Below are 21,474 nucleotides of genomic sequence, written 5' to 3'. Positions count from 1 at the left end.
TGTTTCACCCAAATAGGGCATTTAAAATTTAACACACACATAAAATGTCGCAGTTAAGACCGCAAAAACGCTTCCCGTTGTTTCTGTTCCATAATCATGCATTATAAAAAGAGTAGAAGCGGGGATTTTTTATTAAATTACTCGAGCTGCGGTGCTGTGACAAACAGTGGACGTTTGCTCCTGAGTCGTTCATATGCTGCGGCGACCGCGCCAATAAAATACGTGTGACATTCCGCCCCACGCTCCCCCACCACCATCCACAAACCACGTAATGCTTTTTGTACCATTTCAATTGTGTGCAAACGTTTTATCCTCGGTATTTTGCTTGGAGTGATAAACAAGGATTTAAATGTTAAAATTGTTATGTATGTTGGCAATTACATCAGTTTTTTGTATTTTTTACATTAGAACATCAAAAGTTTTTAATATTTTATGAGGTAATTTCCCTTATAAAAGTAAACGAAAAAGGATGGCCGAATTTTCAAACGAACACAAAAAGTATTCAAAGTGCAATTCAAGAATGTTCACAAAAGTAAACGAAATATCCTCGAAATTTGAGTTTTCTTCTTTGCGTAAGTAATTCCATTCTGGCACCAACTATTACGTGGCTTATGGCCGCTCCCCCAACATTTGCTCTCACCACTGTTGCTAATGAAATTAGAGTGGCGCAGCTAAGACAACACAATTTACAACAAAGGGGAATATTTTTTAAAAAGGTGCATTTTGTTCGACTTTTTTGTTGTTAAGTTTCGCGTCAGACGAATTGTGTCGTTTCGTCTCGACCTCGGCACTTGTGAAAAAGCAATGAAACGGGTTCCCGGCGCCCCGGGCTTTCTCATGCTAATACACTGCTCTGGTGCTGGCCGCCTCACCCTCCCCTGTCTGTTGCGTTCCAACAACTGTGAAATTGCACCTTCTAAATGTTGGATTTAGATAGCCTTTATTTTTCTGGACGTTAGCAGTTTATTTTTTGGTTTTATTTTTAAAGATTCGCTGTGCATTTAAATGGGGTCTCGATGTCGTAATAATGGTGTTAGTAGTTTATAAATTCAATTTCCGCATTCAAAAATAAAACCACTAACTGAACTTTCTCATTAGAACCTACCAGTGAAAATATCCTTCTACAGCCTTATTTATTTCTTCTTATTTATTATTACGTTGGACCTTTTCCTTATATTGTCCAAGACTGTCTCCTTAACTAAAGCATCGTGAATCACTCGACCAATTATTGCGTCCCCTACTCATTCATTAATTAGTTTCGATGCACAACCACAGCGAGCCTCTGGCGCTAATAATAAAATCTAATAACATTCCAGATCTAATTACCTTTCTATCTTGTTCTTTTATTTGTCTGATCTAATTATAGACTAATTAGCAGTGTCCTTTGTTAAGAACATGGTGTCCTGTTTCTTGACGAAATTAATTAGCTTTTCGATTTGTCTAGTTATTGCTACTAGGTAATACTGACATATGAAGTTTTGACCTTTGCTCAAATGTTAAGGAGAGTCGAAGTACGTGTTATAAATATCTTGCTAAGTCTTGATAGAAGATAAATAATAAAAGATTCGAATTCTTCAAAAACCGCAGTGTTTCAACCACTTTACACAATGCGACAAATTACCGCGGATCTCAGATAGTTCAATTGACCCTGCACTTATTAACAAGCCGATGCTTTTAAAGCTAAGGTCTTTTGCCATTTTATATGTGACGCAAAAACAAAGAACGTTCTCGAATTTACCGTCCTTTACAATTAATTCGCTATAACAGTCTAAAACTGGATCGCACACAATATGTTTGCTAAAGCTTTGTCTTTTTACTTGGCCACCATCCAGGCTAAGAGTACTGTAATTGCGTCTTATGGCTCGCTAACTGCTTTGTATCTAATCTAACATGTCCTAATAGCCGTGAAAGAGATTGTTTCGTCTCCTCTGATCTCTCATTATTTCCTAGAAAACTATTTAATTTATTTACAAAACTTCCTCTGGCAATGTTTCCACTTCGTTGACGGAAAAAAGTTCGTAATTCTTTTGTTTCTAGCTCTTAGTCATAGCTGTTTTGTCGTGTTTACAACAAAATGTTAAAATAAATTGTGTTATTTGTCTTTGTTCCTAGAAATATTTTCTATTTAGGTGTGAATCTTGGTACACAAAAACGTGCTTTAGACGCATGTTAGCTGCAAAATCGTGTATACATAGGTGCATTGCGTGCGTTCTGGCACGATAACCCCATTAAATTCTTTTTGAAGGAACTTATTCCTGGAAGTACAATACAAACACTAGGTGCATGACTATTTTTACCGCAAAGCGGCATTTATTTTTCAACTATATGAAAAATGTGCCGGTGGCATGTAAATCATATAGTGAACTTTTCTCTTTAGATGACAGCTAGCATGGTCTTTAGGACTTTCATTTATGGGTCTTGTTCTCGACTCGATTGAGGAAATTCTTCAAAAATTGTCCTGAAAAAGACATGCTCTTTTACCATCAAATTCTAATTCTTATTCCGTTTCCCAGGTTCGGTGGTTCGAGCAGCAGCGTGAGAAGCGGCGTACAAAGCGCGACTATTCGCCGTACGATCGGGCGGCGTTCTCGCAGCTGTCGCGACGGTTGCAGCCGCATCGGCCGCACTATCGCGCGCTCACCTCGTCTCCGTTCTTCCCGGACCCGCTGTTCAAGGAGCAATGGTACCTGGTGCGTATGGTTTGAATTTTGGAACGTTCGGTTTTTGAATAGTTTTGGAATGTTACTTTTTTAAACTCACTGACCTCTATATTTACACACTGGACCGGCTGTTCCGTACGTTTCAGCAATTTTTTTGTGCCCATTTGAAGCGCCAATATCGTCTAAGCGAGTGTTCACAGAACTAATTTTGACGTATAATTTCAAATGGCTGTGAGAGACGTGTTTGTTCATTGGTTCACTGTAAAATAATTTTAGTACCACGAACACTCGCTACGTCTTACAGCGCCAAAATGGCGATTATCAAACGGGCACAAAAGCACGTTGACAACAGCCTGTCCAGTGTGGTAAATATAGAGGTCAGTGTTTAAACTTATTCTTTTGATTTACTTTTTTCTGACGGTTCAGTAAATGAATGGATCAAATCTTTTTCCTTGTTTGTTCTTAGTTATCTTGTGTTTTATTGTTCTGAATAAATGAAATGCAACTTTTTCAATAGGTTTCTGTATGTGTACTGAATAATATAAAATGTTTTGTATTTTTTTGCTAGCAATTTAATTTAGTTGTATGTAAGTATTACTATGGTTAATGATGATTCCCAAATGATAGGTATTCAGTTGATTTTTACTCAAATATCCGATTATTTGTCCTAGTGGATAAACAAAACAAAACTTCTGTTAATAAAACGGTAAGTTTTCAGTCCAATGGTCAAATCCATACTAAGAAAGACTATTTTGATGTCAATATTTTTGGTCATCGCACAGATCAATGTACTCTATAAAATTATTATAATTTATTAGTAACTTTAACTAAAAAGAAAATACTCATATATAATTCCATATGTTTCAATACGAACTTCTCCTAGCTTTTCTGAATAAAAATAAGAAAATGTTAAACAAAGATTTTCATACTGAATATCGTTTTATCCAGAACGGCGGTGCCAAGGATGGTCTGGATATGAACGTGGCCCCAGCTTGGCAGAAAGGTTACACGGGCAAGGGCGTCGTCGTGTCCATCTTGGACGATGGCATACAGACCAACCATCCTGACTTGGCGCAGAATTACGTAAGTGGAATTTTGAAATGTACTTGGTAAGATGCTTTATTGGTGTCAAAGAAATATCTATTCTACTGCAGGAACAGTAGAACTAGATTTTAAAGTTCCAAATTAAAGTAAATTTTCCTAATCAGGTAACTTTTTCATAATTATCAACAGTTTACGTAGTTATATTTTTACCACATGACTTAACTGACTAAGAAGACCATCTTGGCATAAGTACTTCACCGCGTATACTTTAGCATAAGTATAGATTATTTTTGACCCGCTTCAACTTAAATAACATATGCAGGCAGTACGAGCTTCCCAAAATTGGGTTTCGAGCGATTAAAGCGCTTTTATCAAATCCTCTCAATAAATGGACTCAGCAAGTCAAATAGGAATATAGAACGAGAAATATTTCAACAAAATCGCCACGTTTTTAATCTCTCCACTCCCAGTGGTTTCCGATTATCCTTTTAGTCAGTGGAGACCAATAAACTACCATGCAGATATTAGTTTCCTAGAATTTCCTCGTATCTACAATTACGCGAATTGGATGTTGCTGGTTTTATATGAATTCCCAGAAATCAAAATGGCGTTGCAAATAAAAAACAAAAAGTGTTTATTGTTCTTTTTGTGCTGTCCAATCGCTCGTGTTCAAATTACATTTTTAGTAAAATAAAATTAGGTTTTGGATTCAATGGGTTGAATAATTTGATTGTACGTAATTATTTTATTACATAGAAACGTCATTAACGCCGTTTATTTCAATTAGGCTATAAACAGGAAAATTCGATTTAACGAGTGGTTTAATATTGATATGACCTCTTATTTACAAATTATCATAATTTTCTATAACGTTAGCTAAAATCCTAACAGTTTAGTATTTTAGTAAAATCTAGTTATAATAAAACGATGAATATTCGAGAACGGTTCACAAAATTGTCCAACTGATACGGTTTTCATATCGACATAAGTCCCCGAAGTTCAGAGCATACTATTTCAGCATATCGATAAGTTACATAGCACCAACTTGTTCCATAGAGAGCCGTTAATATACTCTGATAATACTATCAGTTGGACTAACAGTTGTTGTAAAGGTCTAGCACTAAAGATAAGCTGCCCGCATTAACTTACTAAGTTAGGGGTCTGCGACTGAGTTACTCGGTTTTCGTGTTATAGAAAAACCGGTTTGACACTAGACCTCCGTTAAACTAGAATGTATTTGAATGTTTAGGTTTAATAGGGTGTTCTTCTTTATTATGTCAGTAGTTAGTAGTTGGTAGACGTTCCCTGCTGTAGAGTGACGACTTTCAGGTCTTGGCAATAAATGTAACTGCGGGATAACACGAGGCTCCTTGTCCAAACAAGATATAACTGAAACCTTTGTTAAATTAATTACCTGTTTAAAATGCTGAGTGCTATCGGGATCCTCCCTAAGAAATACACGTGAAAACGAATATTTTGAATAGCCAAATTATTAATTTAATTAGGAGAATAATTTACAGGTATGATTTCGAAAAGGTCAAAATTTATGCCTAATAATAATCAAAATGAGCCAAATTACAAACATTGTGAATGTATCAACATCGAAATTAATTAATTTTACTAAAAGTGCCTTAAATTTCGCAAATTCATTAGCCTATTTCGACGAGGAAACAAGATTTTTGGAATACGATTTCAGTTGTAATAGAATTTGTTGCTTCGCGTGGGTCGTACTTAATGTAGATGTATTGTTGTAGGATGCCAACGCGTCTACAGATATCAATGGTAACGATGACGACCCCATGCCTCAGGACAATGGCGACAATAAGCATGGTACCCGCTGCGCCGGTGAGGTGGCAGCCGTCGCTTACAACCAATACTGCGGCGTAGGCATCGCTTACAATGCCAGTATCGGTGGCGTCCGAATGTTGGACGGTGTCGTCAATGATGCTGTTGAAGCTAGAGCCCTGGGTCTTAATCCAGACCACATCGATATTTACAGCGCTTCTTGGGGACCTGAAGACGATGGCAAAACTGTTGATGGTCCTGGACCACTTGCTAGGAGGTAAGATAAAATAAACGTTATATATATAGGTACCTAACAATAATTCAGTAAATAAGGCTTGGGCTCATCATCATCATCATCATCATCATCATCATCATCTCAGCCATAGGACGTCCACTGCTGAACATAGGCCTCCCCCTTTGATCTCCACAGATACCTGTTGGAAGCGACCTGCATCCAGCGTCTTCAGGCTTGGGCTCGGAAAATTAGAAATTATAACTTGCTTTTGTTTTCAGGGCATTTATCTACGGTGTCACGAGTGGTCGTCGCGGTAAAGGGTCTATCTTCGTGTGGGCTTCAGGAAACGGTGGAAGACATACAGACTCTTGTAATTGTGACGGCTACACGAACAGTATCTTCACGCTGTCGATATCTAGTGCAACTCAAGGTGGTTACAAACCTTGGTATCTAGAAGAATGCTCATCTACGTTAGCTACCACATACAGTTCTGGCACTCCAGGACATGATAAGAGTGTCGCCACTGTAGACATGGATGGAAGATTACGGTCCGATCATATTTGTACAGTAGAACACACAGGAACCTCGGCTTCGGCTCCCCTTGCGGCTGGTATTTGTGCGTTAGCTTTAGAAGCTAACCCTGAACTTACATGGAGAGATATGCAATACTTAGTTGTAATGACGTCAAGACCTCAGCCTCTTGAAAAAGAAGGAGGATGGATCATAAACGGAGTCAAGAGAAAAGTAAGTCACAAATTCGGATACGGTCTGATGGACGCATCGGAAATGGTCAGCTTAGCCGAGCAATGGATATCCGTCCCGCCTCAACATATTTGTAAATCACAAGAAATTAACGAAGATAAGCCGATAGAATCAACGTTTGGTTACACCTTAGCGACGCATATGGACGTTAATGGGTGCAGTTCTACTGTAAATGAAGTGCGTTATCTTGAACATGTTCAATGTAAAATATCATTAAGGTTCTTCCCTAGAGGTAATTTACGTATACTTTTAACTTCACCAATGGGTACTGTGTCAACATTGTTGTTCGAAAGGCCACGTGATGTTGTGAGCTCGAACTTCGATGATTGGCCTTTCTTAAGTGTTCACTTCTGGGGTGAACACGCTGAAGGCAGATGGACGCTACAAATTGTTAACGCCGGCAACAGACATGTGAACCAGGCTGGCATCCTTAAGAAGTGGCAACTCATATTTTACGGAACAGCAATCGATCCGGTACGATTAAGAACAAAAAGGCCATCGCCTATAGCGCCACCATTCGCATTCCCCACCGCCGCGGACGGCTATGAAACTATCGGTGATTCTTTTTACAATACTGACGCGTTTGCCAACTATCAAAACTTTCCAAATCTATTCGCCGCTGGCTCAGACCCAGAAAAGGCAGTAGCTCGGCTCGATGGACATAACGTCCCTTCTCCGCATGGGGAGAATGTCCTCGCTGATAGTAATGACAAGCGCGTCATGCATGACTGTGATCCCGAATGCGATTCTCAAGGATGCTATGGAAAAGGACCGATTCAATGCATTGCGTGTAAGCACTACCGACTGGATGACTCTTGTGTATCTCGGTGCCCGCCAAGAAGTTACGCGAACCAAGGCGGCGTATGTTGGCCATGTCATGAGTCTTGCGAGACTTGCGTCGGCCCAGGACAGGATTCCTGTTTGACGTGTGCCCCTGCGCACTTACTAGTTGCCGACCTAGCCGTCTGCCTCCAACAATGCCCAGACGGCTACTGGGAAGACAGCGAGTCTTCTGTTTGCCGGCCGTGTGCAGCCCACTGTGCCACGTGCTCCGAACGTGCTGACGGTTGCACGTCTTGTGAACACCACCTAGTTCTACATGACGGAACGTGCTTGGCGTCTTGTCCGCCATCTCACTATGAAACTGAAGACTACATGTGTGCAAAATGTCACGAATCCTGCGACTCGTGCCAAGGGCCCGGAGAAGCGCAATGCGTGACGTGTCACCCGTCAACTTATGCACTAGACGGAAAATGTGTTACTTCATGTCCTCCAGCTTATTACGCTGATAAAAAGAGGAAAGAATGTATGAGGTTCGTACCATATATTTCCATGCTATTTTAATATAAGCTCTGATATGACCTCGTTTTAATATTTTTTATTTTTTAAGGTGTCCCGTCGGTTGTTCAACATGCACGAGTGCATTTTGTCTCTCGTGTGAACCGAACTGGGAACTCAATAAAAAAGGAAAATGTATGCCTGTGGGAACTGAGAAGTGCAGTTCAGGCGAATTCGCAGAAGCCCAAAAATGCAAGAGATGCAACGAAGCTTGCGACTCATGCTACGGCGAAAACGACGGACATTGTCTAACTTGTCAAAACCCCAACTTACTTGAGGAATACAAGTGAGTAGACGGAACATTTGTTAAATTAATACTCTTTTGTATAATTCTGTTTAAATAATGAAATGGAAAACTGTCTCAACAAATCATAAAAGCGGAATTTCGCTGACCAATGCAAAGGCGTATTAAACCCTTTATTCTATTTAATTTTCACGCGGAAACCCTAACGAACCACGTTTGGCATGCACGTGGTCGCGACCGGGTTTCATGTTTATTTTTAGCAAATGAGTAAGGTCAACATTAATTATTATGTTGCCCTGTTATATTTTTGGTACTGTAATTTTGAGTAACATTTTTAGATTTATTTTATTGTGAGAAAACGGAAATTCAATCCTTCAAGGCACGGCATTTAGGTCCATCTAAAAATTCAAATGTCATTAATTTATAAAAATACAGTATCATTAATATTATCTTACAAATATTGAATGGTAATTAATACATATTGGCCTAATCTACCTACCTAATATGCAGGACGTTACGTTATGTTACGTTGATGAGGATACGAAAAGTTTATCAATTTATATCTCTCAGTTTTCAATTTCAAAAATCCAATTAAATATGGTATCTTCGTCTTAAACTTAATGTATCCCAGTGTAACAGTAGCTTGATGTACCAGTGTGTACCAACCTTTTACCGCCACGCCTAACCTTCACCATTTCTTCTAGATGCGTATCAGAATGCAGTCGAGGCTACTACCCAGAAGCGGGTCGGTGCGCGCGCTGCATGCACGGTTGTTCCGAGTGCGTGTCCCGACTCAACTGTACGGCGTGCGTCAGCGCATTGAGGCTGCAGTCGGGCGCTTGTAGAACTGCCTGTGCTGATGGGTAAGATTTAGAATTGTTTTAAGATGACTTTAACTGTCTTTGTGTATCGATAGTACTAGATTAAGAAGGTGGGCAGTGGATTTCTAGCGACATTCTGAGGTATGAATTAGTTTTATGGCAGAGTAAGTCCTAAGAAAATATGGATGGATTGCTTGAAAGAGTGAGACTCTTTGTGAGTGAGTCAGTATGACGAGTGATAGGGAAAAATTAAATATAATTGGGCAAATAAAATTGAGAACAGGGCAGGAGGAAGAAGAATTAGATTTATGGCCAGTTTATCAACTTATCTGCTGGATAAATTATAACTTAGTTTCACACAAATTGACTTGAAATTTTCGGATAAATATCTATGTAAACACAATTATAATAGTTAAATTAAACACTTGAAGCTTAAACAATTGATTTGCCTAATATGTATTTGTGTAAAAAGTCCTATCAAGATTGTTCAAGTAGTTACTCGTAATTAAGTGTCTAGTCAAATTGGATATAGATTGAGTAAGTCGTGGGCAGTGTATTTGTAGCTGAGTGAATTCTGAGATATTAATTAGATTTAATGTCTAAGATCAAATATTTGCTCAGATAAACACGCAGGATTTGATAACGCAAATAGGCCGATACTAAGAACCGATTGATCCGCACCTAGTTCTAAAATGATTTCGAGTTAAGCGTAGTATACGAGTGTTGTAATCATGAAGATGACAAATAAATAGTAAAAAAAATATCGATTTAATTTTTATGTATTTAAATCGATTCATTTGAATCGAGATTGATATGTTAAATACTGGAACATAAAGAAGGCGTTAATATAACTGAGTGAAATGAAACGAGTTTGCGTGGTAGCAAATGCAATTTCTTTAAGTGGAATCTAAGTTGCCTAAGCTAAAAAACGTTTCAAATGTTTACATTGAATTATTTTAGTATTTTCACTAACGGAGAGTGTTTTTTATCGAGCATCGTTGAGGGTTTTATCGGCTAAATTATTGGAACCTAAAAATATTTAAGTATTTCTTAGAAGAAATATTTTTTTATCATTCTGCAAATAGTTTTCTATAATTTACATCTCACTCAGAATCTTAAAAAAATTTGGAAAAAAGATAAAAATAGGTGAATAACGATTTATTTACTCAAAACGTACAATGTTAAATAGCAAATTGTAATCCATTTTCATAATTTTGAACTCCATGACGACCACTGCAAAATTAAAGAAAGTTGCCCAATAAAAGCACTTAAATATTTTCCCAAAACCTCTTATTTATAAGACCATATTCCTATTCATATATTTTGGCATTGTCTTAATGAGTATATAATTGTTTTATTCAATTCTTTTTCCTATAGATATTACGCGGATCGCGGCACGTGTTCGAAGTGCTACCTGTCTTGTCGCACGTGCATTGGGCCGAGGAGAGACCAGTGCGCGTCCTGCCCTGATGGCTGGAGACTAGCCGCTGGTGAATGCCATCCTGAATGTCCACAAGGTATGTATGGTCTACTGTTTCGTATGATGAATTTTCTGAAGTAACTTCTAGGGACTTTGTTCAGCCTACTTATATTACGGTCGGTCCACCATTTTCTTCATACGAAGGATTTAGACGGCATCATAACCCTTTCTTTAAGCATCTCAAAATCTCTGAATGAATGCCTAAGTTAACTTAGCTTTTTGAAGCACTCAAATCTACTGATAGAAATGGGTGATGTCTGTGGACCTCGTATACTGTTTCATGTTTGCAGGATAGCCTCTTTTAACCTGATCTACAATCGCAACAATATTTATATTAAAGTGTTCCCCAGCTAAATTCCATTTATTTTCCATTTTCCTATCGATGGATCGACTCATCACTAGTCCATTTCATTACCTTATCTCTTTACGTAATTAATCGATTGTTCATAACGATGGAAATAAAGATAACAATAGAATATTTCCCCCTCACTTATTAGTTATTATTACAAGATTCTAGTGAATGGCGTGAAGGGAAAATAACGAAATATGTTTATCCTTATTATTGATTAGCGACGGTAATACAATGGATGAGATTAATGAACATGTTACTATGAAGGGTAACAAAGGGAATTATAATGTTCTTGTGTTTGTGGACGACATATGGTCGTAGTTCTGTCCGTAAACATGTGTTACTATTGTTTTATTTCTTCGCGTATGTTTATTATTGTTTACGCTTAAAGAATGTGCGTTTGTATCGTAGAGAATTGCGACAATGTGACATGATCACATGACCAAAACAGTTTGAAATCGTCAATCCAACTTGTGTGTGAATAACGCTTATGCCTTCTCGAGTAATTCAGGTTTAGAGAAAGACTATTTTCAGCCGCCTAAACGACGTCGCTTAATAAAGGCATCGTTTAAACAGTTTCGGCGCCATTTTGTCGGTATGCCAGGAAGAAACTGGTGCCGTCACTTAGGCCGCCGAAAATAGTTTTAGTTTAAACCTGGCTTGATACTTAATCAAAAGATTGAATCGGAATTTTTGTGGAATGAATGTTCAGAATGTTAACGGTAGATATCTATCTATCTATACACACGGTTTGGAAATAAAAATTCCTTTTTGAGGTCGTCTGGTTATGATTTATATCATACCATTTATTTTGCTTTTACTCTCAATATTCTCGTAGGCCCCTTTTATCATAGTTGTCATTCCGTTCTGAACTTTTGTTTTAAAATATTTGTAATACCTTTGGATATACGAAAACAGCCGTTATTTATTGTCGTTTTATCGCCTAGAGATTTTCGTTTAGTTTGACTAAAAGAGATTTATCACGGTAAGCGCCTTGTGGTCTCAAGTACCTTCTAAAGAATCTTACTCAATTCTCTTGTGTATTTCAATTCAAGTGAATATAGAATCTTCGCTTGAATTTACTTAACCAGGTGGAAAATTAAATGTCGTGGGAGTTAATGTGGTTATGCATCTGCTATAGTCGTATTATGATTAATGCTGGCGAACATACTTAATAAATTAATCGTAAAGAGCACGTTTAAATAGTTTTTATTCCCAATCGATTAGGTACTTTTGGATTTACTTAGGACAAACGCAGATAAATGTAAGCAAGTGCTATGTTCTAGAACTTTCTCCATATTTACTAATCATTTCTTCTTCACCCAGGTTTCTACCAGAGCTTAGGCGGCTGCCGCCATTGTCATCACTACTGCCGGGAATGCGACGGCTCAGGCCCACTCCACTGCAAGTCCTGCCCACCCCGCTTCATGTTAGACGGCGGGCTATGTATGGAGTGCCTCGGCTCCCAGTACTATGACGCCAGCAGTGGAACGTGCCGCGCCTGCGATGGTTCCTGTCGAACTTGCTCAGGACCGGGACAGTTCAGTTGTACGACTTGTTCCAGACCCCTGAGACTAGACAGGTTTGTTCAGTGAAGTTTTTAGTTTTTAATTATTGGGGTCCTTTGGGAGAGGGCCTGCGTTTAGCAGTGGGCGGTAATTGCCTGACATGGTGATGATGATGATGATGACGATTGAAATTAGCGTATGCATTTTGGCTTCCAACGAAGAAGACGCAGCTTGCGATTGCTTTGTTTATTGACTTTAACCCATGAGAAGATAAAAGACACTTGGGAGGTAAGTCGCCTTTTAAATGCATCTATTACAGCAACAGCATCGGGGAAGAACAATACTTCCTACTCCTTTGTATTCAGAAATCTTATAGCCTAGATAAAAAACTAAAAGTAGGTTCTCGTATTTATCATAGGCGAACAAAAAAGTTCGATCGCTCTTGTTTCATCTTTTCCAGCGTAAGTGGAGATTTATCTATATTTCTTGTGAAAAAATGTTCTACTGTAAAAGAAAGTTGTATTTTCTCCCAAAACAATTTTAACTTAATATTAATTTTTGGACTTCACCGCCGTTCAAGTAAAAATAGGCCGATCATAAAAATTACCCAATAACTTTTGAACAGGGAAATATTATTAAAAAATATAAAAGTAAGTCTACGTTTTCCATTCTCAGAAACGCACTTCGCGTTTTATTTTAAAATTTCTGGGTATTTTTTCCGTGTGGGACAGTTGTATGTAGCCATGTGTTCGAGAGCTCGACAGGTGGGTCATATGTTAGAGGTAAGTTCCGTGCGCCGGTTATGTATGAAATAGCTAGTGAAACAGCCCTCTAAACTGAGCCTGGAATAGAGTCGTGTCGAGTGGACGTGAGCGTTTTAGTTTCAGTGTAAAAGTGAGGCTTTGCGGCCTTTTGTTTGTAAAGGAAGGGAAGGGAACCCGACGGTTTCATTATGGTAAAAAAGTATATTTAGCGCAAAGAAATTGGTAAAATATGCTCATGTGAATTTTTATTCAATACGCGGTAAAAATAGCTTTCTTTTTTCTGAAGTTTAAAAAAAGCTAATCTAATAAAATAAAATAAATAAATTGAATCTTTAGGAAGTAGCTTTATCTATCCTTTAGCTTCCTTGTAGCTTTTTTATCCTTTTCCAAAACTAAGAGTAGGTAGGTGCTATGAATATCAGGTAAACCGCGATTTTCTTTTCAATTGAAACATTTTACGTGACAAACCCCACGTCTTGAGGCAAAAGTACGGCGTAAGGGTGCTTACTGATTGAAGGGCACTGACACACGTACAAGTCGGCTTGCGAGTGAAACTTAAACTAGTGGACACTTACCTTTACTACGCTTGCATACTGAATAGTGCTACACCTTTTGTGTGAGTTGCGGGTAAAAGGGTCAAAGTCATGTTTTAACGTCAAGAAATTCTTTCTTTCTTTTGCGTTTATCCGTGGTACTTTAGGTTTTATTGAATTCGGTACAGTATGATTTAAATATTCTACAAGTTGACCCTAGATTTCGTAAATATTGTTTCGTTAACAATATTTATATTATGTAGGTCATTATTTATTTATGTCTACTTAGTTAGAGGTTAGAGTAAACTTTCTTTAGTGTGAGAGAAAACCTTTATTTATTTAGCGATGCCGCCGTTTCCCGTGGGTGATTCTAAAACATTTTTTCAAATCTGATCAGTTGTCCCTGAACTTACCGCATTCCAACAAACAGCCAAACTCTTCAGTTTGACAATGTTAGTATAGATTGAGTCCAGAATTCCTTGTTAATAAACATAAAAACCGCTTCGATGCGCCACTGAAGCGGATTAAAAGGCATCAGGCAACCGCATCAAGGCCACATACCAGAATCCAAATCATACAAGCAGTCCTTCCGTGTTTGCTAAATTACTGTCCACATTCGAATATCGAGGCGAGCAATCGAGTGAAATACCAGAAATGGTTGCCTAGCACCTGTATAATCTGTGTATAGCGTATCAACGATTCCTTTGTGATACGACCGAAGTTCCTAGATATGGAATGTCATTGTTATGTGGGTGCGAAATGTCGTATGAATTGATTAAACCCGTCCCGGCTTTGGTGGCTCCCGATTAACATTTCTGCGCCCTGTTTAGTACTATCGTGAATTAGTTTAAGGACCTAGCGATAGTGTTATCGCTTATCGCTCTGTCAATTGAATTTTACTTCATAGATACTTATATATTGTTTGGCTAATGGTGTTTCTATCTCCAGAATGTGTCAAATATCCCCGTTGCCCCGTAGATACTTGATACCTTACTTAATTGTAACTTATGGGTAAAAAAAATTGTGTAATATTGACTAACGATCTTGTATTTTGTCCTAGGCTAAACAATCAATGTGTGCCGTGCTGTTCGGAGCGTGGCGCCACAAACTCCACGCCGGCAAGCGACTGCTGTAATTGTAACCCTGATACAGGTAAGTAAATCATTCTTAGGCACTAGCTGAAATACATATTTGTTAACATGTAATTGACCTTCACGTAAAAACATGGGGCTTTCTGATAAAAATGAAAATAAACGTTCAGTAAAACTATACCACTAATTTTACTTTAACAATAATCAGACCTTGATCTCTTTCTGGTCGTGGCGATTCGCCATCCCATCGGGCTATGAGAGTGAAGTAATAAACAGAGACTGCATCTGTGTCTGCGCAGCTGGAAGATCTAAATATTATTATTTATTTCATCAACAATGCAGACTCACCAAGAATCTGAATTTCTATGTAAGCCCTTATATCAATTTTTTTGTACGTAGGCGAGTGCATAAACTCGTCGGTAGCGGGCAAGCGTCGTATCGCGGAGTGGGGCGCGTTACACACCGCGCCGAGCGGCCGGTCCGCGCCGAGCGCCGCCGTCGTCACGCTCGCGGTTTGCGCGGCGGCCGTGGCACTGTTCATCGCCGTGCTCATGGTGTTACAGGTATGTGTAATAAGTTGGTCTTAACGTCCTGAACCTTTGGAAAGTTCAGTGTGACAGAGGACTGAAAAACATGAATGAATGAATGAATTTGATGTTCCATATATCCGAGAAATAACGCAGGACGAAATCGGAAAACACAATATCTTTTTTAGTAAATTACTTGTAGGTTGTTTTAAAGTTAGGTTAACTTTTTATTATTTCTCTCGTTGTAGCACTGACAAACGTACGTACATGTATACTCTAAAATTAAAGATTAAAATATGGGGTACATAACAAAGTTTTGCAAATATCTCTGCATTGCATCTCCATTTAAGAACTTTCTCCTTACATTTTATCGTAAAAACTTTTACTGTAACCGCAGTATCACTGGAGATATCAAATAAACTACACATTTCTCATCACACAATACTAATAAACTATATGACGGTCTGTCTATCCATAAACATTCATACTTTACTGCGAATAACCTCATTAATGTCAGTATTGGCATTCTCGTAAGAGCAGCATACCAAATGAAGACGTTTGATGTCGCATAAATACTTATTTTATTTGTCAGAATAATAAACTAAGTATACATCAAGTTGAAACGTACTTTGATGTGCAAATAAATGGAGTATGTCTAGAATTAATGTATATTTAATTTAATTAACATAATTTTTCATTACGTTCTTAATTTAAATAATGTATTTTTCGTACAGGCGCGCAGTCCGCGCGAACAGAAGCCGAAACGTTCGCGCGACCGCGGGATCGACTACTCGCGGATCCCGTGCACCGACGACGGCGACGTGGCCGTCCTCACTCCGCGCACCGCGCTGTCCGCGCGGGAGAGCGACGCGGAGGGAGTCGAGTGCGGACACGAACACGAGCCGCTTCTCGAACATTCCACATAGCGCGCGCTGTGATCCTAGACGTAAGTTAATGACGTAATGTGTATCATCTGAGAGTCAAGTGAGCCGAGTGGTAGGGGTAAGTCAATAAGTGATGTACGGTCACAACTTCCTAGTTATTGAAATTTTTAGTTGAAACGTAACCCGATAGAGATATAAGCAGTAAGTCAACTTCGCTAGTTTGTAACTTTGACGCGAATTTCTTATCAAAGTTGAACTATTGTTCATTTCTTTACTGTGTTTAAAGGAGGACCATTACAATTATGTTGGATTGTTATAAGACACCTACCGGCGAGCTTTAAAAGCTAGTGAAAATTAAAGCTCGTTATGCGAATAGTGCGGGCTTTTTATCGACATAGTCAATACGATATAGTTACTTCTGTTAATTATTTATTTACTCGACGATTATCTATCGATCGATAAAACGTCCGTGCTCAGTGATTCGTTAAGACAATTGTTCGGTAAAAGACATTTATCGATAAAAGAGTTGGAGACTTTAGTTGCAATTACCGTCTTTGCATAATGTTTGGTGATGTTATGGGAGTCCGTTGGCGGCTTTGAGTATTGTTAAATCCTGGAACATAATACTGACAAAGAACGTTCTAGAATACCTAGAATAATTCTCAAAACGAATACGTAGCTATATAATGACGTAACAAAAGAACTGTTATACTACTTGAATTAAATGTAAGATCAAAACATGCGAATTAAGGAACTTCCATCGTTTGTCTATATTATGTATCGATAAAATTAACATCACCAGTCGAAGTACTAAAGTCTTGTATTAAAAGTAACTATGTATGTATGTAATATAGCTAGTTATAAAATTGTAAGTTGAACAAATGTTCGTGATGGTGTCGGCGCCACACTTGTTACGTTGTGATACTTGGACGAAGAAAAGGTGATGTTCCATTGATGCGTAGCATATGCACGCAGCTTCAACGCACTCCACGCTTCTACGTTTTCCCTGCTGTAACATGAGTCTGTTTTATAAACGCGATACGCTCGTAGCCGACGTAGCAATGCTACGGGCGTAGCGCCTTCAAATAGATCATGTGTATGCATAATGACGTCATGAGATCGACGCAGTGTTGTTCGCTAAAGTTGAAATCACGTGCATAGTCCGCGCGCAATAGTGGAACACCACCTTAATTTTAAATGGTGTTCCTTTGACAATCTCTCGGAAGTTTGCAAAAGAATCGATTCCATATCAAACATTCAAGTAACTAAAGTTAACTATTACATTCCGTTCATCTTCTCGAACTTCACAAAACGAAGAAACGTCCAGGAATATTATTTTTATCGATAGAAAACTTATCTACCACTTAATGAATAATCGAAACTTAATCGATTAATATTATGCTAGATTCGCACTAAGTTTCGTAGTTATGTTTAAGGAACACGCGTCCGTATTAGTGGTTCCATGTTTGTTGGTACATCTTGACTTAGTGCACACTCGACTTAATCAAACCTGCCTTTGATGTTAGCCGCTGGGGTAATTTGCATTACATATGTGGTATGATCTATCTGTCTCGCAAACAACTGACTGCCTGTGACGTCACTGGCCGGCCATTGTTTTCTTTCTGCATTTATTTGGGCTCTCTTTATATTATTGTTTAACTGTTGTTCAAGTATCGCATTGTTATCGGCGCACATTTTTGGCGTAATGGGTCATAGAAAATATTCAATAGGCAGTTAAGTTTAAAATTCTGTTCCTTTAGTTTCCATTGTTGTAGCACGTTACTATAACGGCCTAAAACTATTCGCATAGAAAATATTGTTTTGATTAAAAAAGAACGTAAGAATCAGTCGAATACCAGCAAACATGCTTCCATCAAGTCATTGAATAAGCCATAAGACATGCCACAATACACTGTAATGTAATATGAATCTGATATAAGATCTGGAGCTCTCTCAGTATGGCGGTACGACCCTTAACTGTAATTAAATGTATTTTAATTGTAATTTAGTTCATAGGCCCAAAGTTACCATAGCGTTTTAAAAATTGTACAATTTTAATTTTGAACCTGTTCAAGTTGACGAAAATATAGTTTAAACTGTTGATTCTATTAGGCAATTTTTTACATAGTCCTAAAATATACCTTGACTCGTCATAATTTTAACTTTATTTTATAAGTAGTAAAGCTTCTTAGTTTTTAATTGTAATTAGTTAAAATCATTCATTTATTTCTGCAGACGTTAGGTATATTTTTAGAATTTAGGTTTTTATATTTAAATAATAATAAAATTGTCACAAATTTCAATCTCAATTGTATAAAGTCTCGAAATTGTAATGTTTTATATTTGACAGATATGTTAATAAACTATAATGTGATATAAATACTGTAGGACTGTAAGACCGTCGCGTCGGTCGTGCGACGGTCATAGACAAATTTATAAAGTCAAAGATGTAATGTTACCATTTACCATCACAACTGTATATAATGTTAGCTAGATTGTTGAATTGTTAATAAAGAAATATTGTCAATAAATCCTTATGGTATTTAAAATAATGAATGAATGTCACAATTTGCTTTGGCTTGGAGTTTCGTCAATTAAAATGTACTCGAAATAATTTATTAGGAAACAAATTTAATAATCTTAATGTTTTAATTTCCGTTTAATATTTAGGAAAAACTTCTTGACATCTGATTTGATAATACTTTTTGCATTTCCACTATGATTGCATATAATCAAAATTTTCTAATTATGTATTTGTGTAATATCGATCTATATTGCGGTTTTTTAGTTTGTTTTAGTGGGAATCTTTTTAATTAAGAATATATTTTTGTATGAAATGTTCTTATGTGCAATTAATATTTGTAATAAAAAGGAAGTCTGTGTCAACGATATCTGTTTTTTTATTTGTACCGTGCCCCATAAAAATATCAAAGACAAGAATATCACGCATAGACAAGACGCATGTGTTATGGGACCTCATTGCTGTCTATGGATTCCGTTCACGTTTCCCATCACCCTTTGTAGACTCGAATTTACCAAAAAAAATGTTTGAATTCCAGATTTCATATATCAATGTATGATAGCTGAATATATTGGTGCACAGGTATAGTTGGGTGGCGTCCGTGTTATCCCGTCGCATACATTACTGGGCCAATATAGGGGGATGATATTTGCATAGTATTGTCCCGTGGTCCACGCATTAACATTTAGACTACAAGCCGATCCCTAGAAAGCAGATGCCAATACGTACCTGCTTATTATAGGATTTGGGATATAAATACTTCGTAGCAATTCTTTTTCCAGTGTTTTAGGATTTTTATCAGTAAGTAACTCTTTGGTAACCCATTATGAAAGAATTGAAGATAAAATAATTCAACATGTACATCAAATGAATAAACTCAGTCAAGTATTTCTTATAAGTAAATGTATTGCGTTTCTAGGAAAAGTAATAGACACGAGAAACCTTCATTGTTAGATAAAATGTGGGTATGGGGATTAAATAAAGTTTTTTCGCCCATAAAAACTTCATAAGTACAGCGTTAACAACTTTTATGGGATATTCTGTTGCCATAATAATACAGTGTAGGTAGGTAGGTGTATGACAGAAGAACAAATTCTGATAGGCAACTACTAACTTCTAGTTAGTGGATTTGCTTGTGTGGTGTTTACCTACCGCAGTAGAGCTTCAAAATTAATAAAATATCATATGATTTCTGACACTAAGCCAAAAACTGCTAGACCTAAGGATACAGTGAGCAGGTTTTACGTGAATCGGATAGTCAATAATAATCAACTAAATGTAGGGTAGCTAAAATATCACGACGGCCAACACCAAAATGATCGCAGATGTGCGTCGTGTGCGTTGAGTCTGTGAAAAATCCGCGACCGACTTTTTGCGCGCCATGCAGACTTTTTGTGCGCCGCAGACTCGATCGTACAAAAAGTGTGCCGTCTGCGCAGGGCCTTAAAGCTATAATTTGAAACACACTTTGTAAATTGGACTTTAATTTCACGACATCTGGCCACAATTTTAGAGTACAAACAAACAACGGGTGGCAGATGCGACTGCACTTACATACACCACTATAGCACATTGCACGAAGCACGATGCACTACTGCAGTTAGGTAATCATTTGTATGAGGCGCTTGCCAAAAGCAAATGCAAGTGCCACGCGACACTCGGGCTCAACTCGACCTATCATTTCATGCATTGCGGTGGCTGTTCTAAACAATTTATACAATTGTGTTGGGTATAAAAAGGTTTTTGTGTGTTTAAAATCTTTTATGGACATGGTTTTAGATGTCTAATTAGATTAGATACCTAAAAAGTTAGCTACTTGGTAGATATATTCTTGATTATGCATCCATTATTCGTGATACTGAAAAATTCGAAGGAAACACACAACCCTTTCCATAGTCAAATAGGAAGGTATTGAAAAGGACTGAGTGAGAATTTACCCCATGCCTCAACCACGATACGAATGAAGAGTAGTAGGATATAACAAGATATCCTAGAGCATTATTTCAAAAGTGGCCCCAAAATGGATGAAATAAAATCCATAAATAGGTACCTTACTTCTCGCCTCACAGCCTCAATAAATTCCAAACTTCAAAAACTGCGTAGAACATAATAATAAACATTTCAATGTCTCAAAATGTTTCATGAAGTTGCGTTCGTAATTGGGTTAAAAAGCTATTAAACGCATCTGGATTGCGTCGCGGAGTGGCGTCGGCCATTTGTTAACGATCCCTGGGGTAGTAACCGACTAACGACTGATTAAAACTAACTGCGACTGTTGAGTTATGGCCGCGAGTTAGTGCAGCTTGTTTGTGATATAACTTCGAGCAGTATTCATGCGTTGTTCGTACTGCTAAAGCCTGAGCAGAATTGTAATTTTAAATTATGGTCTGTTTTTTCTTTTCGGGGTAGTAAATTGTTTTTGACTGTAGTTGGCCGGAAACAAAAAAAATAGAAATATTATGAATTAAGAATACACTAATTGAGAGCCTTTGCCTTTAGAAAAGTCAAAATCGGACCTTTATTCGGTGGCCTGTGGGTGGCCTACTTACAACTGATCTAACTTATGTATAAAAAAAAACGACAATTTGTTCCAACCTATCCATCTACCTAATTCAATTATCCAAATATCAAAAAGAAATATAGGTAAAACACAAAATCCCAATCGTATTGAATGTTATTACTGTATATTAAACTCATGACCTATTTCATAACATCGGTTCATTCAATCGGCTTGATTCGAAGTAATAAGTAGAGAGGTACCTACTTAATGGTGAGAGAACACGACATATTATTTCATACGCTCAGGTAATGGGGTCAGTCGTAACCCGTAAGCTGTAATTTACTTACCTAGAGGTTCTCAAGTAATTTATTTAACCCTTAGCTGTATTTATGGTAGGTATGAGTTCGTGGTGACATACATTGTATGTG

General features: G+C 37.7%; 1 protein-coding gene across 2 annotated transcripts in view; it reads left to right on the top strand.

Moving 5' to 3' along the window:
• LOC110370406 (furin-like protease 2) overlaps window positions 1–18,914 on the top strand; it is a 168,503-nt gene extending 149,589 nt beyond the window's left edge. For both annotated transcript variants that reach the window (XM_021326195.3, XM_049846369.2), the window contains exons 4-14: window positions 2,514–2,690; window positions 3,609–3,743; window positions 5,459–5,766; window positions 6,003–7,799; window positions 7,877–8,110; window positions 8,773–8,931; window positions 10,267–10,406; window positions 12,045–12,300; window positions 14,584–14,675; window positions 15,014–15,177; window positions 15,876–18,914. In XM_021326195.3, the coding sequence (XP_021181870.3) occupies window positions 2,514–2,690; window positions 3,609–3,743; window positions 5,459–5,766; window positions 6,003–7,799; window positions 7,877–8,110; window positions 8,773–8,931; window positions 10,267–10,406; window positions 12,045–12,300; window positions 14,584–14,675; window positions 15,014–15,177; window positions 15,876–16,067 (3,654 nt within the window). In that variant the 3' untranslated portion in view covers window positions 16,068–18,914. The remainder of the gene's footprint in view (window positions 1–2,513; window positions 2,691–3,608; window positions 3,744–5,458; window positions 5,767–6,002; window positions 7,800–7,876; window positions 8,111–8,772; window positions 8,932–10,266; window positions 10,407–12,044; window positions 12,301–14,583; window positions 14,676–15,013; window positions 15,178–15,875) is intronic.
• Window positions 18,915–21,474: the final 2,560 nt, after the last annotated feature.

Source organism: Helicoverpa armigera, chromosome 17 (genome assembly GCF_030705265.1).
Source record: "Helicoverpa armigera isolate CAAS_96S chromosome 17, ASM3070526v1, whole genome shotgun sequence".
NCBI classification, from domain to species: Eukaryota; Metazoa; Arthropoda; class Insecta; order Lepidoptera; family Noctuidae; genus Helicoverpa; species Helicoverpa armigera.
Note: the sequence above shows the minus strand (reverse complement) of the source record. Positions and strands in the feature narration are given on the sequence as shown.